The sequence below is a fragment of the Oncorhynchus nerka genome, linkage group LG24, assembly GCF_034236695.1.
Source record: "Oncorhynchus nerka isolate Pitt River linkage group LG24, Oner_Uvic_2.0, whole genome shotgun sequence".
Taxonomy (NCBI): Eukaryota; Metazoa; Chordata; class Actinopteri; order Salmoniformes; family Salmonidae; genus Oncorhynchus; species Oncorhynchus nerka.
Window position 1 is genome coordinate 48,677,705 of NC_088419.1, and position 15,961 is coordinate 48,693,665.

The 15,961-nt window shown below is 45.9% G+C and overlaps 1 protein-coding gene across 1 annotated transcript in view; it reads right to left on the minus strand.

The window, feature by feature from the left end:
- LOC115108070 (receptor-type tyrosine-protein phosphatase S-like) overlaps positions 1-15,961 on the minus strand; it is a 207,836-nt gene that overhangs the window by 108,842 nt on the left and 83,033 nt on the right. Inside the window, 1 exon segment of the mRNA XM_065008938.1 lies at positions 926-1,114. Within this exon segment, the coding sequence (XP_064865010.1) occupies positions 926-1,114 (189 nt within the window).

The window sequence follows — 15,961 nt, forward strand, 5'->3', positions numbered from 1 at the left end:
GATAGGGAAGTCAAGAGCATTTTGCACACAACCTCGGCACTCCAAAGCACTCGGAGAGCTCCTGATACCCCCACAGGGTAAACCCTGTCCACTAACACCAGGACACGGAGCACTCGGAAAGTTGTACAACATCATCTAAGTGAGCTAACACTTTCTTTTGACACCATGGGATTTCTTGTGGTGAAATTGAAGTGTATATTTTCAGCTACAACTTCTGGCGGGCCAAAGGTCATAGAAAACAGGCATTTGTTGTTTGCTACATTTCCAAGAGTCAAAGGTCCATAAAAACTGCAATTTTCTATTTCGGTCATATCTAGCCAGCCTTAAATGTGGATACAAATCAAGTGTTTTTGTGCGTAGTTCGCAGGGATCATAAATAGGGCAAGAACTCGATTGCAACAGACTCTGTTGTTCACCCTTTTACATTAGCAGCTGCAAATCAAATGGGATGCATTGGATTTTTCTGATGGTGACAAATCATCGACCCACAATATCTACCCCCTGTTGCCTGGGGCCTCTCTTGGGTTGTCATTTAATTAAGTATATAATTATACTTTTTATTTACTGGGTCTCTCAATAAAGTTGAATCAACGGCGGCACCTCTTACAGTATTGTGGGGGTAACATCTAGACCAAGCCTCTCTTTCTCTCTCTGTGACACATTTCTGAGTCCTAGTGAATCCTTTTTGAGTGAGTCCTGCCCTCGATCAGAGGTATTGAACAGTATCAAGCCCAAAATCATCCTGCCAGTGATCGCATATCAATCATAACATTTCAGGGCTAAGCTATAGCGCTCACAAACTGAATCGTGTGCGCTCACTTTTTTTGTACCATTTCAAAATCCTTCAAAATCAATCGGGGCAGCTGAAGGTGTAGCTAAGCAACAGGACATAGAAAGTCAAGCAAAAAGTGCATCACTTCCTTACCTGAGCGCAGCTGTTTGATTCGCCCGTTACTTGCGTTGGGGTCTATGGGCAGGAAGTCCTTGAACCAGGTGATTTCTGGATCAGGGTTGCCGCTGGCAGCACAAAGCATGGTGGCCGTCCGTGTGCGCTCCACCACTTTGAGCTGGGGACCCATGTCTATGTTGGGGAATCCTGTCGGGAGCAAGTCCTCTGTAGAGGGGACAAAGGAAAGAGACATGGTTATGTATACCGGTGAAATTAATTGACTAGCTACATCGCTACTGCAGTAGCACGGCTCCACAGTGAGTCTAAGCAAGAGTACCTAAATGGCTATCGTTCATCAACACTCTTAGGTAGTTGGTTAAAGCAATACATGTCCTGCTTTAATGTGACTAATTCAAATGGAGGCTGTGTTCCGTGAGAGTCACCAGAGTGATCACTGTACTCATTCTAACACAGCTTTATCCACATACCTCTACTTACACAAAGGGAAGAAAATAGCATGAAGGATATAAAAAATAAAAAATAAAATACTTCCTTAAATATCATGATTGTATAACCTGATGACAGATCAGCACCCTAACTGTATCCTCTAATATGCTTTATCACAGGCCTAAAGGACAGTGGCCATTCAGTCACTGAATATCCTAATCTGAACAACGGCAGACAGCTACACCTCTAGAGTTTGGGATTACGCTCGGCGCAGAGACAGATCAACTCCGATAAACCAATAGAGCATATTGGGATCATAATTGATAAACCCACAAAACTACACTCCTCTGAGGCCCAAGAAGTCCCGGCCTTACTCACCAGGGGACGGGAGACACTGGAACCCGACTCCCGAGGAGGGAAAAAGCAAACCTGACCGGCAAATGTTTTGTAATCCCAGAAACAGCCTCCTACTTCCTCATTCTAAATGGGTATATGGGGCTGAGCCAATCTGAGGAGGCGCGGCAACCCACACAAACACAGCTGACCAATTAGAATACAGAATACCCAGCCTGAATTTCAAGTACCTGTGAGTGAGTATTCAAACAAATATAAACAACAGCTTGTGCCCGTTGTGTACCACCAAGCCCACCCCAACCACACTCCAAGACACAACAACACTCACAGCTACGATTAGAGAAGTGCCTTGTCTATCACCACTGGTCTTTCCATAAACAAACACTAGTAATGCTAGTCAAAGCGCACTTTCGAACAGGGAGGGAACACATACAGCACTAGAAGGCTAATTAGCCATTCAGTTGTTTTACACTGTGGCAATTTAGCAATTACTGTAGTACTTGGTCATGCACGCTGAACCAATTTAGCGCTATCAAGCAACGAGGGGCTAGTTAAGAGGTTCACAACTAGCAGTGCATTTCATGCTAAGTGTTATTAGAATGGGGAATCTCCCATTGTTGCTAGTCTTCTGGACATGGGCTCTGGAGCGTCTTCATTCCTGACCTCTACTCAGAAGAGCTGAGTCGTGACTCACGGTTGGGCATTGAGAACCTGGGACTACCCCCTGCAGTGTAATATGCATCAGACGCCTCCGGCAACTGAGCCAGCTGCGAAGGAAAAACAGGGTCAACCTTACAGCAGAGGTCATCTCTTATCTTCAGAGTACGGACAATGACCTCACATGAACTGCCAGACATCATGACGGTCATGTCAACTCCTGGAGACCGCTTGATTGAGGAAATAAGGCCAGTGAGTTTAGTTTGAGTCACGGAGAAGAGTGGTACAAGCAGTGGTAAGCAGCTATCCCGGGTGAATAAGAGAGAGAGAGAGATTATCCGAGAGGAAGAGAGAGAATGGAGAGAAAAAAAAGTGAGTTTGGAGAGAAAGAGAGTGAAGATGAGTGAGAAACAGACAGTGAGAGAAAGCATGAGCGAGAGGCCTCTAAAGTAGGCCCCCTCACAGACTTCCAAGCATGGGTACTGACACCAGCAGAGAAGACTAAATATTTCAGTATTTGGTTCAAAAGAATGAGAGGCATTTGTGCTGTTTTAGGCTCCATGCCGAATCCTCCCCATTGATTATTAACGAATGCTGATGTATGATCTCTTTGTACTGCGGTTCCCCTGAGGGCTGAACGCTGCAGCGAGCCTGTATTTCATCCCACACTTGAAGATGGGACAGAGCTGTGTGAGTCTCCCTTACTCTCTCGCTCTCTACTAGTCCCTCTGTGACATCAATGTACTATGTGTTAGACGCGTTAAGAGTTGTGGGACTACGCTACCCCCTCCGGTTATACTGGCAGGACAGACCTGTGTTTTCCCCCACAAGAGGCAGGCTATGCTGTCCCACTTCTCCAGGAGGCTCTCGGAGATGTCTGACGTTGAGCATCCATCCACGCTTTACAACACATTGAGTTCGCCTCAACGGCCTGGAAGTGGGAGAGTGACTCCTCGAACCACATCTAGTAGTAAATGAAGCCACGAGAACATACGACGAGTAATTTGGTTTTGAGTATAATTCAATTGGGCGGGTGATGCAGGGATATCAGTGCAGAGATGTCGAGAGGAGCTCGGAGTGGCGGATGGTGGGTAAACGGAGCGAACGAGCAGTCGGACAACAAAAAGTACAACAAAAAGTACCGGGGTGGAGGAATCACAGAGCAATTACACTATCATTACCCGCCGTTCCCAGTTTCGGAGACAGCAGCCGAAAAATCTCCCTCCTTGGTAAATACCATGCGGAAGCTATTAGCTTCCCCGGGATTGTTGGTGGATACAATCTCCCCTGCCGATAGAACCTGCCATGCAAGAATAAATAAATCACTGTTTTAAAAAAATGAATGTTAGTTCAGGGTCAGCCAGCCTGAGAGAGGGAAATGAAAAGACAGAGAGAGAGAGAGAGAGAGAGAGAGAGAGAGAGAGAGAGAGAGGGAGAGCAGACAATGACGAGAGTTGATTGTACCCAGAGTTTCCCTGGGGGCGTCCTAGGACTGGCATCGATTATATTTGTGTATGACTGGTGTTCTCCGCAATGGCAACTCTCCGGAACAAATCAAATCAGCCCTGCTGCGACCCGATCGGTCAGTTGCACAAAGCCATTGTTTAATTCGCCAGAAGGGTGTCCGAACGCTCATCGCTCATCATCATGCGTTCGTCAGCCACGCGGCGACTGGATTTTTTTACACAGGTAGCAAGTACACCCCCGCCCGGGTCAGCTCCGCAGTCCTGCCATGCCTGTTTTTGTTTTACGGCTAATGCACTAACCCCCACACGTATCCTTAATTGGAGAGATTTCAAACGAACCTTATCCATTAGACTAAAAACATCTCCGATCACTCAGCGGTTACATTGGCTTTCGCAGGAGAGGGGGGACGTTGAAAGCATACTTTACCCAGCATGCAAACCGGTTGTCGCCCCCATATTTGTAGAGGGCTTTTGTTTACTGTCGCTTTTAGAAAACACGTGTCCCATTGATGCTTGAAATTGGCAGTGCCTTGCAATTACGTGTTGGTGCTCTTGCAGAGGAATTGGTATCTGGGCAGCTTAGTCTGACCCCGGCCATTCTCGGAGGCTGTGCGTCTTAAAATGGTGTCATTATGACGATCGCAATGTTGGATTACATATGTTATCTACGCCATCCAGCAGCTGGCTGAGGACCCGCAAAGTGGCGGCGCAAAGCAGGGATGGCGCTCATTATCCGTAATTGTCTTTAATTGTGCTGCGCTCTTGAATGTTATTACGCAAGAGACAGGTGCAAAGCCTTTAATCTGATAGGTAAAGCTTAGCAGCCGCATGACGACACGACATCTGTGGACTCGCACCTGCTGTCACGTCCCGCTTCTCGGCTTCTGCGAGCTTCTGCGAGCTACGGCCCACACGAGACGGTCATCTTGAGATGGAGTTTTTACACCCATCATTTACACACAAATCATTCCACTTCTCCTGACCTGGACTTGTGAATCAGAGCGGACAGGGTGTAAAATGCAACTTGATAGAGTAGCTATTGAAGCAAACGATGTCACCCTTTCTGATAGGCTGGCATCAAAGCTCCATCTATTACCATCCCGAAAGGGGTTGGGGGGAAAAAAACAACACTTTCCCAGCGTAAGCCAGGGGACTGCAGCGAATGTCATCGGTGAACCTCCCTCCCCCGCACTTATTACTCATATTATTATTTTCACTTACCGAAATGATTTAATTTCATCAGTGGCATAATCAGGTTAACTGATTACCCCTCGCCACAGCCAGCAATGGGGCTTTAGAAAAGGCTGTACATTAATATCACAGAGAGACTGTGGAGGGAGAGAGGGTAGAGAGGGAGAGGGAGGGATGAGTGCTGGGGCTGCAGAGACACAGAGAGAGAGAGAGAGAGGGAGAGAGAGAGAGAGAGAGGGAGAGAGAGAGAGGGTTCCACTTGCAAAACAAGATTTCATCAAATGGGACAAACACTCTGCATGCAGAGTTCTGTAAGATTCTCCGACATGTCCAGAGGAAAACTACAAACGATGCATGCAGGGCAGAATTAGGCCAATATCCACAAATAATAACAACTCAAAAAAGAGCAATTCAGGTTTGGAAACATCTAAAATACAGTGACCCCCTTCTCATATTATTACCAAGCCATGCAATGCCAAGAGCTGAGCAAAGAAAAGAGTCCCCTCACCAAGCTGGTCCTGAGTTCACAAACCTGTTCTACTCAGGACCAGAACATCCAATCAATCAGGATAAACCAAATTACAACACAGTCAAAAAAACTATATTGCTTATTGGGAAACACAAACACAAGCACAAAGCAAAATGCAGTGCTATCTGGCCCTAAATCGACACTACACCATGGCTAAATATTTGACCATGGTTACTAATCAAAACCTTAGAAAAAACCTTGACAAAGTACAGGCTCAGTGAGCACAGCCTTGCCATTGAGAAGGGTAGACATGGGAAAACCTGGCTCCCTGTAGAGGAAAGGCTGCGCAACCACTGCACAACAGCAGAACCTGAGACGGAGCGGCATTTCCTGACAAAATGTCAAAAATATTAAACCATTAGAGAGTGTCATTTTCCCAAATTTGAAACCCTTATTCAAGGTTTCAAAGACCTCCCTGATGAGGATAGGCTACCTGTCCTGTTGGGGGAGGACGCAGAGAGCTGTGGGTTGGCAGCGCACTACATTACTGCCTGCCATAAGTTGAGGGACAGTGTCTGACAGACCAATCAACCTGCACATGTCCTCTACTGTATGCTTATTGTTATTGTTGAATGTATGGTCATTTTGACCCTTGGTTATTGCCGTTACTGTTGTCCCGTTGACAATTTTGATTCTCATTTTAATTTATTTTAATTTTGTAAATATCCAAAATAAGCTTTGGCAATATGTACATTGTTACGTCATGCCAATAAAGCAAATTTAATTTAATTGAAAATTGAGAGAGAGAGAGAGAGAGAGAGAGAGAGAGAGAGAGAGAGAGAGAGAAAGACAGAGAGAATAGCCTCAGTATTACCATAGCCTTAGCCACATTTAACTATTCTGCAGCCCCAGACTTACTAACTAGCTCCAACTGTTTACGGGTGGTAACCATAGCAACAAGGCCACTGAAGCAGGCTAGGGAGAAGGGTCCATCTGCAAACTGAATGCCTTCAACTGAAATGTGTCTTCCGCATTTAACCCTACCCCTCTGAATCAGAGAAGTGCGGGGGGGGGGCTGCCTTAATCGACATCCACGTCTTCGGCGGCCGGGGAAGAGTGGAGAGAGAGAGAGAGAGAGAGAGAGAGAGAGCGAGAGAGGGTCGGCTGGTGAGGCTGAAGATTGTTTGTGGGGGAACGGTAGGGGGATGGCAGAAGCGGGCACAGTGGGAAGCCAGGTCTTTCAGGGGGTCCTGGGTAGCGACGTTTTTTGGCTGCGCCTGTGTCAGCATGGACCGCCACAAGGGGAGAGGGGAGGGAAGCAGCGTAGGAAAACTAATCACGGCCTCTTCGTCGTGCTCCCCTTTGGACTCCAATCTCAGGTAGATAATGGGTATTATGCAGCATGCGCTCAACCTCTCCTCTCCTCTCACTGCATTTTCACAGTCTGCATGCTCTGAGAGGTGACCGGCGCCTATTGGTATTCTTCACACTTACCGCGGGACCAAGAGAGGAATTTACATCCAAATCTCAAAATGGAGGGGAGAAAAAAGTTTGGAGCCGCTCCAGATTGCAGTTTGAACGAGTTTTTGTCGGGTCAGCTTTTTGAACATAGTGGTCGCAGGGGGTGCCACAGTGTATCTGTTTTAGGAGAGCGGTTTACACTTCCATTCTGATTGACGGACTGTGGCCTCAGCAGCTTTTCAGCTCTTGTGCTCGTCAATTCAACAGTCCCCTCACTGTGAAGAAAGCTTTCCTCTGGCATATGAAGCGGTGCTGTGAGTGCTCCACAGACACTGTCCAGATCCCTGTAAACCCAGAATACAACCTTATTAGGCCGCACTTGTAAAGCTATCATCACAACTGGCCAAACTGTAAGTAGCCTTTGCCACAAGCAAAGTGTGTTCCAACCACTGTAACGGCAGCCCAGTAGCAGGTTTTTTTTCCCGAGAGCCACGTCCAATAACAACCACAGCTATAGCCTCTGGGGCTACACATTTGTCACGTCTGAAGCCTAAATGTGGACTTGTTTCAGTGAATGCTATTGGGTGCCCGAGAAGTGAGAATCCAGGAAAACAGGGTGGACTGAAGTGACAAAGGTCTTCACATTTCCCTACTTTGAACTCTCATCGCACTTCCTCTTCCTCCCAACAACATCAATTGAGCTGAACTTTAAACCCCATACAGCACTTTGAGATACAGAACTACAGCCTGACCACCAGCACTGACAGCCAAAAGCCTTTATGTCAAAGGCTCTCAGGGCCAGAGGCTATGTTCAGCAGCTTCCGCACTTCACAGCTGAGTCCAACACAGGCTAACGTAGGCCGCCGCCTTTCCCTACCTCAGCAAAAGACAAGAGAGAAGTAATTGCCCGGGACAGCTCCGACCCATCTCCTGCCTGCGAGGTGGCAGTACCAAATTTGAGAGAGGAAAAAAAAAAAGCTCTACTCCGTTTCAGCCAGTGAACTAGTGAAGCATCGCCCAGCGTGCCATCTCGCCCGGGTTCCCGGGTGGCCCAGGGTTAGACAGGGGAACTCCAGGGGAGACAGGAGATGAGGCCGGGCCATTAGAAGAAATTCCTGTCCTCTGAGAGACACGACGTCGACCAGTCAAGTTGCATTCGGCAGGGGGCACCTCACGGCATGGGCTTTCACTTGCATGACACACCTGCAGGTTCGCCAATTAAACAACTTCCTTTCAATTCGGAGGCCAAAGACACAGAACTATTTACTGCAATATTGGCCTTATTACCTATATCTGTGTTTCAAGGGGTAGAATTTCAGTTCAATTGTTGACACCCCCCCCAGTCAATAACGAATGCTTTAAACAGTGTGAAACGCACCAAAGGAATTCCAAACAATGCCTGTTGGTTCTCCGTACAACAATGCAAGCTTGGAGGCCCACGGCCAGCGAGGCTGCATGAGAAGACTTCATTCACCTGAAAGAGAGAGGCCTTTTCAGAGAGCCCTCTCTAAGCCCATTCTGCAGTCGGAGCCGAAACCACCATGATTTGAGCTTAGAGCTCCCCGCTGAACCTCTCCAGGGACAGCAGAAGACAGCAGGGGCCATCGCCTTGCAGAGGCCTGTATCCCCGATCAACCCAACTGTATACAGCGCAATCAGCTGAACGGTTTTGAAACCCAAAATGAGTCAAATGATAATTGTGAAGGATTGGGGGTGACATTGGCCACATTTCCCTGTAGGGCCATTGGCTTTGTGCAATTAAGCATCTAATAACAGGGTGGGAGGCAATAGGGGTGTCATGGGGAGGGCGGTTGGAGCGGTTGAATAAATACATTGTTTGAAAACATGACAAGCGTGAGAGGATGTGCCCAGAATGACAAAAAGCCAGAGGGAAAGAGAGGACATTCCCTTTGCGATAGTGAAAGGACACAAGAGATATTTATGTGGCTGCCCAAACCTTTGAAAAGCAAAGAAGCCAGGAATCAATTTCAACATAATTTCCTGGGAAGAACGGTCCTCAACGGAAGAATTGGCCACAGTGGTTTAACTTTCACTCAGTCAACAGTGCACATGCCAGAAACAACAAAAAATAGGACAAGGCCATAAAAACAAACCCTCCCCTTAACTCCCACACTTACAGTAAATGACCCAATATAACTTGTTCGGAGCCGTTCGGTTCAGAAACGACCAAAAAACCCAACAGGAGTCAACATTGCTTTTAATTACCACCATCCACACCGTGCTCATTTAGCATCCAGCGGCTCTGTAAGAAAAGACGCTGCTGTTCCGTTCAGTCTGCTCATCTCCTGATGCGGATGAGCGTTGGTTAGTGTCGGACAAGAATCTCAGTGCGAAGTTGATGAAGAGGGAGCAGAGGGAGCGGGGAGAAAAGGCAAACAGTGCACTCAGGGAACAGATGTTCATTTTGCATGGTCCAGTGCCAACGGCAGTGCCTGGCGGAGGGAGCGGGTGCCAGCCGAGGAGGAGGAGGAGGAAGAGGCGGCGGGCAGGGCTAGAGCAACAGTGAGTTGCGTGCGGCATGCCCTTTTAGGCAGGAGGATGCAGAGGCTTCTTTAAATATTAAACAGCTGCTACTATGAAGCTGAGTCAGCGCTCCCGAACAGAAGCTCTGTAATCAAGGAAAAGCTGTCCGGATAGCATCTCCATTCCTTTCTCCTTTACTCTCTTTTCTCTTACTCACTCCGTCTCTCTTTTGTGTTTCTTTCTCCCTTTTTCTCATCCTATGTTCCTTCCAGAGATATAGTGTCTGGAACAGCGGATATAGTATATTTCATGGCAGAGCAGGTAGGAATATATACCTGTGGCTTGTTGTATTGTGCAATAATGCAGTTGTTATGTAAGCCTTTATGGGAATTCTCAAAGCGGGGTAAATGAGAGCGAAATACTGAGATTATCAAGGAGATATCGAAACCCGTCCCTTCTCCCACTCCCCTCCACACATCCTGTGTAGCGAAACGGCGTCCTGTGCGGGAACTGAAGGCCTATCAGTTCTGCCAGAACGTGGCAGTTGGTGTGACCTCTGTGTCAATCACCTGGGTAGTGACTCGTGTTTATTCTTGAGGACGGTGGCCCATGCCGCCTCCCCCAGCTCCTCTTTATTCATTCACAACCATCACGGCCACTGTCATTGTTGGCAGCTCAATGGTGAGACATTTCGGCCTGCCAACGGTCTGTGGACCGACTAAGGTCCACTGTCACCCAGGAGCCAGTGTCCGAAACAACTCCCTCCTACCCACGGTTCAGGCACACTACTCAAATATCGGCAACACCTCCGGATGAAAAGCGTGCCCAAAGTAAACTGCTTGCTACTCAGGCCCAGAAGCTAGGATATGCATATAATTAGTAGATTTGGATAGAAAAACACTCCAAAGTTTCTAAAACTGTTAAAATCATGTCTGTGAGTATAACAGAACTGAAATGGCAGGCGAAAACCTGAGAAAAATGTTTGTAGTTTTCCATTGACTGCCTATACAGATTCCATTGACTTAGGACTCAAATTGCACTTCCTATGGCTTCCACTAGATGTCAACAGTCTTTAGAAATTGTTTCAGGCTTGTATTCTGAAAAATGAGGGATTAAGACCACTCTGAATGAGTGGACACTGCAGTGTCCCAGAGGTTTTTCATGCGTGCGACCAAGAGCGTGCCTTTCTTGTTTTCCTTTTATATTGACAAAGCTTTTGTCCGGTTGAAATATTATTGATTATTATGACTAAAAACAACCTGAGGATTGATTTTAAACATCGTTTGACATGTTTCTATGAACTTTACTGATACTTTTAGGATTTTTCGTCTGCCTGTTGTGACTGCCTTTGAGCCTGTGGATTACTGAACAAAACGAGCGAACAAAACTGAGATTTTTGGATATAAAGAGGGACTTTATTGAACAAAACAAACATTTATTGAGTCTTCTGAGTGCAACCATATGAAGATCATCAAAGGTAAGTGATTAATTTTATCGCTATTTCTGACTTGTGTAACTCCTCTACTTGGCTGGTAACTGTTTGTAATGATTTGTCTGCTGGGCGCTGTTCTCAGATAATTGCATGGTATGCTTTCGCCGTAAAGCCTTTTTGAAGCCTGACACCGTGGTTGGATTAACAAGAAGTTCATCTTTAAACTGATGTTTAACTTTTATGTTTTATGAATTTTTATAATGAGTATTTCTGTTTTTGAATTTGGCGCTCTGCAATTTCACTGGATGTTGGCCAGGTGGGACGCTACCATCCTACACCCCCTAGAGAGGTTAAAGCCTGACGGCCTGGGTCTATTAGTGCTCCAGTCCTCCCTGTCATAATCATCAACAGGGGACATGAAAGGCATATAACCTCTCTTAGACACTATAGTGCAGTCAATGTAAGTAACCTAATTTATGTTCCTCTAACTACCCCGAATACATCTGTCAATCTGACAGCTATTGTCAGCAGTAATCATTTGCCTATGGACCTGAATTGCACTGTTAGCACTGAGTCTGTTTGCCCTAGTAGGAAACCCACCGTGGACTCAAATGTAAATATCACTGTCATGTCTACCTCTGAAAAGCTTCCCAGGAAAGCACCAAATACAAACAAGCAACCCTGAAAAGGGCTAAAAATAGCCTACATTAACATATGCAACCTGAGAAACAAGGTTTATGAAATCAATAACTTACTAACATCAGATAACATTCATATACAGGCTATATCTCAAACTCAGATCGTTCATTTGACGATACAGTGGTAGCAACACACGGTTATAACATCTATAGAAGAGACAGGAATGCCAATGGGGGAGGTGTTGCTGTATCTATTCGGAATCACGTTCCTGTAATGCTTAGATAGGATCTCATGCCAAATGCTGCTGAAGTATAATATGGCAACAGGTTTGCCTGCCTCACCTAAAAGCCTATTCTTGTGGGAAGTTTCTAGAGAGCCAGTATCTGGATTATATGTGTGAAATGGTTGATATAATGTGAAATAATTTGACTAAAGACCAATAAACTGTACTAGGATGATACTAAAAAGCTTTGGAGTACCTCAAATTACATTTTGGGCCAAAAGGTGAACTCGGCTCCATCCTTCATTGAATCAGATGGCTAAGTAAGAACCACTGCATCCCTTAACAAAGAGCTGCAGTGTAACGGTTTTCGTTGGTGGAAGGAGAAGAGGACCAAAGTGCAGCGTGGTAGGTATCCATAATGCTTTTACTCCAGAATGAATACACGAACAAAAACAACAAAACGATAAACGAACAGTCATAGTGGGAACACAGGCTACCTAAGTATGGTTCTCAATCAGAGACAATGGTAGACAGCTGCCTCTGATTGGGAACCATACCAGGCCAAAAGCGGAAATACAAAACATAGAACAAAAACATAGAATGCCCACCTCAACTCACGCCCTGACCAAACTAAAACAGAGACCTAAAAAAGGAACTAAGGTCAGGATGTGACATGAAGTCAGTTTTAGAATGGGTGGCTAGTAATAAGCTAGTCCTAAATATATAAAAACTAAAAGCATTATATTTGGGACAAATCATTTACTAAACCCTCATCTAAATCTAGGAATGAATCATGTGGAAAATGAGAAAGTGGAGGAGACTAACCTGCTTGGTGTAACCGTAGATTGTAAACTGGTTATTAAGATGGGGAGAGGTCTGTCCGTGATAAAGCGCTGCTTTGCTTTCTTGACATCACAATCAACCAGACAAGTCCTACAGGACCTAGTTTCATCCCACCTGGACTACCGCCCAGTTATATTGTCAAGTGGTGTAAAGAAGGACATAGGCTAATTACAGTTGTCCCACAACAGAGCAGCACAGCTGGCCCTTAAATATGCACCGAGGGCTAATATCACGAACACGCATGTCAATCTCTCCTGTCTCAATAGTAGAGGAGAGATTGACCGCATCGCTGCTTGTCTTTGTGAGGGGTATTGATGTGTTGCGTTGTTTCTGCTTGGGCCACAGGAAGTAGTGGCTGCCTTGGCAGCAGCTAATGGGGAGCCTAATACAGAAAAAGCACAGTTAATGTGCTGGGCCCTCCGAGGGGCCGTCATTGAGCCCCGTTTCCATGGGAACCGCCCTTATCCGCCACTTTCCTTTTCCTTTCAGTGCAGGTTGAGTGTAACAGTACAGTCTATCCGCTTGGTCACCTCCAGATAAGGTTAGGGGAAAAAATGAGATGATGGGCAAAGAGGGAGACACTCGGCTTAAGAAGGGTTAAAAAAGAAGAAGAAGAGAGCACTGAAGTGAAGAGAGGAAAAACAGAAGGTCTGATCTCAACTCAGAGAGTCACAGGGGCAATCAAACAATTGAGCACTTATCCCCTTGTAAAACCAATCCCGGAGACACTGATCTTTCAATTTAGCCCGGATCGTCGAGTTGCAGCCGACACAGGATCCATTTAGCCAAACTTTACACCAAGTAATAAACCAATCAGGTCCACTGAGTTGGCCAAACCATTCTCTATCTTTTTTTTTTATCCCAGCCCCGTCCCCACAGGAGGCCTTTTGCCTCTCGCAAGGCCGTCATTGTAAACAACAATTTATCCTTAATTGACTTGCCTGGTTAAATAAAGGTAAATTCCAGTCTCCCAGGCACTTTCTGAGGGGGGCTGGAGAGAGATGAAGCTGGAGAGAGTCAGGCTTGGCGTACAAATTCAGCCCAGGCACTCAGTGAGGATGAGAGGGGGAGGATGGGGTTGGGGTTGGGTGAGAGATGGACAGAGGGATGTTTTCTCTGCTGAGCAGTGAGAGATGACTTAAAAACTTAAAACGCCACCTCATTAACCTCAAAAAACCAACACATCCCGTAACACAAGAGAAAACTTTCAAAATACTAGTATTACTCTGAACGCACAACAACACTACATCGCTCTATCACAACACAAATGGGGACGTAAACATAGGGAAACGCCATTTCCTGTTTGGAGAACACTCTCGGTTGATAGTGCCGTGTGCGCAAATGTAGCCACGCGCGGCAAAGCCCCGTAGCAGATTGTGCTAGATCTTAACCGTGCTAAACACATGTATTATGCAGCAGTGGCGCAGCTGAGAGAGAGAGGGAGGGAGGTGAGGCAGTGGGAATGGGAGTTGGCTTGGAGATAATACAGTGGGCACATACAGTTGGGCGGGTGTTAATGCCGGCTCACTGCAGACTTAATCACATGAGGTCTGCTAGGGTTGCCTCTGAGATGGAGGCCTCTCTCTCTTTCTCTCTCATCTTTCTTATGTCTCTTTCTTTCTTCCTCTCTCTCGTTTTCTCTGGTTATTCCCCCCCTCCCCCACCCCTCTTGTTCGTCCGTCAGTTAGTCGGTTTCTCTATGTCTGTCTCCCCATCTGTCTCCCCGTCTTTCTTTCATCTTGAACGCTTTATCACTGCTCTCTCTCTCTCTATCTCTGTCTCTCTCTTTCTCTGTCTCTCTCTCTCTCTCTCTGCGCCCATTTATTGATGGCCTGTTCCTACTCGTTTTCCCTCTCTCCATCTCCCCCTGCTCAGTGCATGTGGACTTGGCGGAGAGCTAAAGGTGAGATCAGCAGGTGGATCAGAGGAGGAGGGAGGAGAGGGAGGAGAGGAGGAGGGGGTAGATCTGCACCATATTTGACAGTGTCTTATTAAGACTCAATGCCCACCTGCTCCACGCACACAAGCACACGCGCAGACCTGAACACACACACACGCGCGCAGAGCTACACACACACACACACACACACACACACACACACACACACACACCTCTCCTTTTAGCACCCTCTGTTTTTCCATCCCTTTACCTCCCCCTTTCTCTTTCTTATCTCTTCGTCTCCTCTTCATCTTTCCCGTATCTCTTTCTACACCTTCTGAATATGTCACTTGGAAACAGGAGACACATTTATTTCCATGACAGAATTCAAAAGTCATTTTGGACAGACCAATGGAGATGGTTTCAAATACATGCCACTTAAAAGTTACATGTCACAAAATGTCGATTTGAGATATTTTGGTCATCAGAGCAACCTTGAGGGAATCTTATTTGAGTCAGAAAAGGATGTTCATATAATAAGGAAGATATACAAAACCTCGTAGAGAGCATATCCAACTGACTGTCTCTTAGAAAAATATATAAACTATTGGAACCAAGACTTCAAAATAACTGATGTTGGCAGTTTTATTTAATTAGGCAAGTCAGTTAATTAAGAACAAATTCTTATTTACGATGACGGCCTACCCCGGCCAAATCCGGACAGCGCTGGACCAATTGTGCGCCTCCCTATGGGACTCCCAATCACGGCCGGATGTGATACAGCCTGGAATTGAGCCAGGATGTCTGTAGTGACACCTCAAGCACTGAGATGCAGTGCCTTTGACCACTGCGCCACTCGGGAGCCCGAAGTTGGAGCATAACTAACGAAATTACAGTTTACAAAAATGTACGCTTAATCCAGTATCAACTAATGTATAGAATGTATTATAGAAGAGACAAAATTCACAAATTTTACAGCACAACGGCAGAGTCATGTCTTAAGTGTAAAAGGAATAATGACTCAATAATCCGTGCATTCTGGGAATGCTATAAAGTCCTGACGCTGTGGGCGGAGCTAGAATGTTGTCCGCCAGAAGCATTACAATGTAAACATACTTTTAATCCGTCTGTCTGTATATTTCCAGACCCGATGGGTTGGACGATTCTCTTCTCATCACTCATCTTGAAACCATTTATACTAAAAACGTGGAAATCAATCAATTCGCCATCAATAACACAATGGACAAATAAAATGATTTATTATTTAAATATTGAAAGTGTGTTGGCTATGGAGAGAAACAAAATGGTAAAGTTTCAGGCCACGTGGTGGAAAGTGAGGCGGGTGCTGGAGATGGGGGTGTGCGTTAGGGTTAGGGTATGTATGATGTTGCTGTTTGTATGTGTATGTTTTGTGTTTATTGTTTTTTAAATCAATAAAGTCGTAGAAAAAAAAATAATGTCACTTCCTCCTCCTTTCTCTACTTCTCTACTCTTACGACATGCTTTCCGCCACATTTGATTCACAGG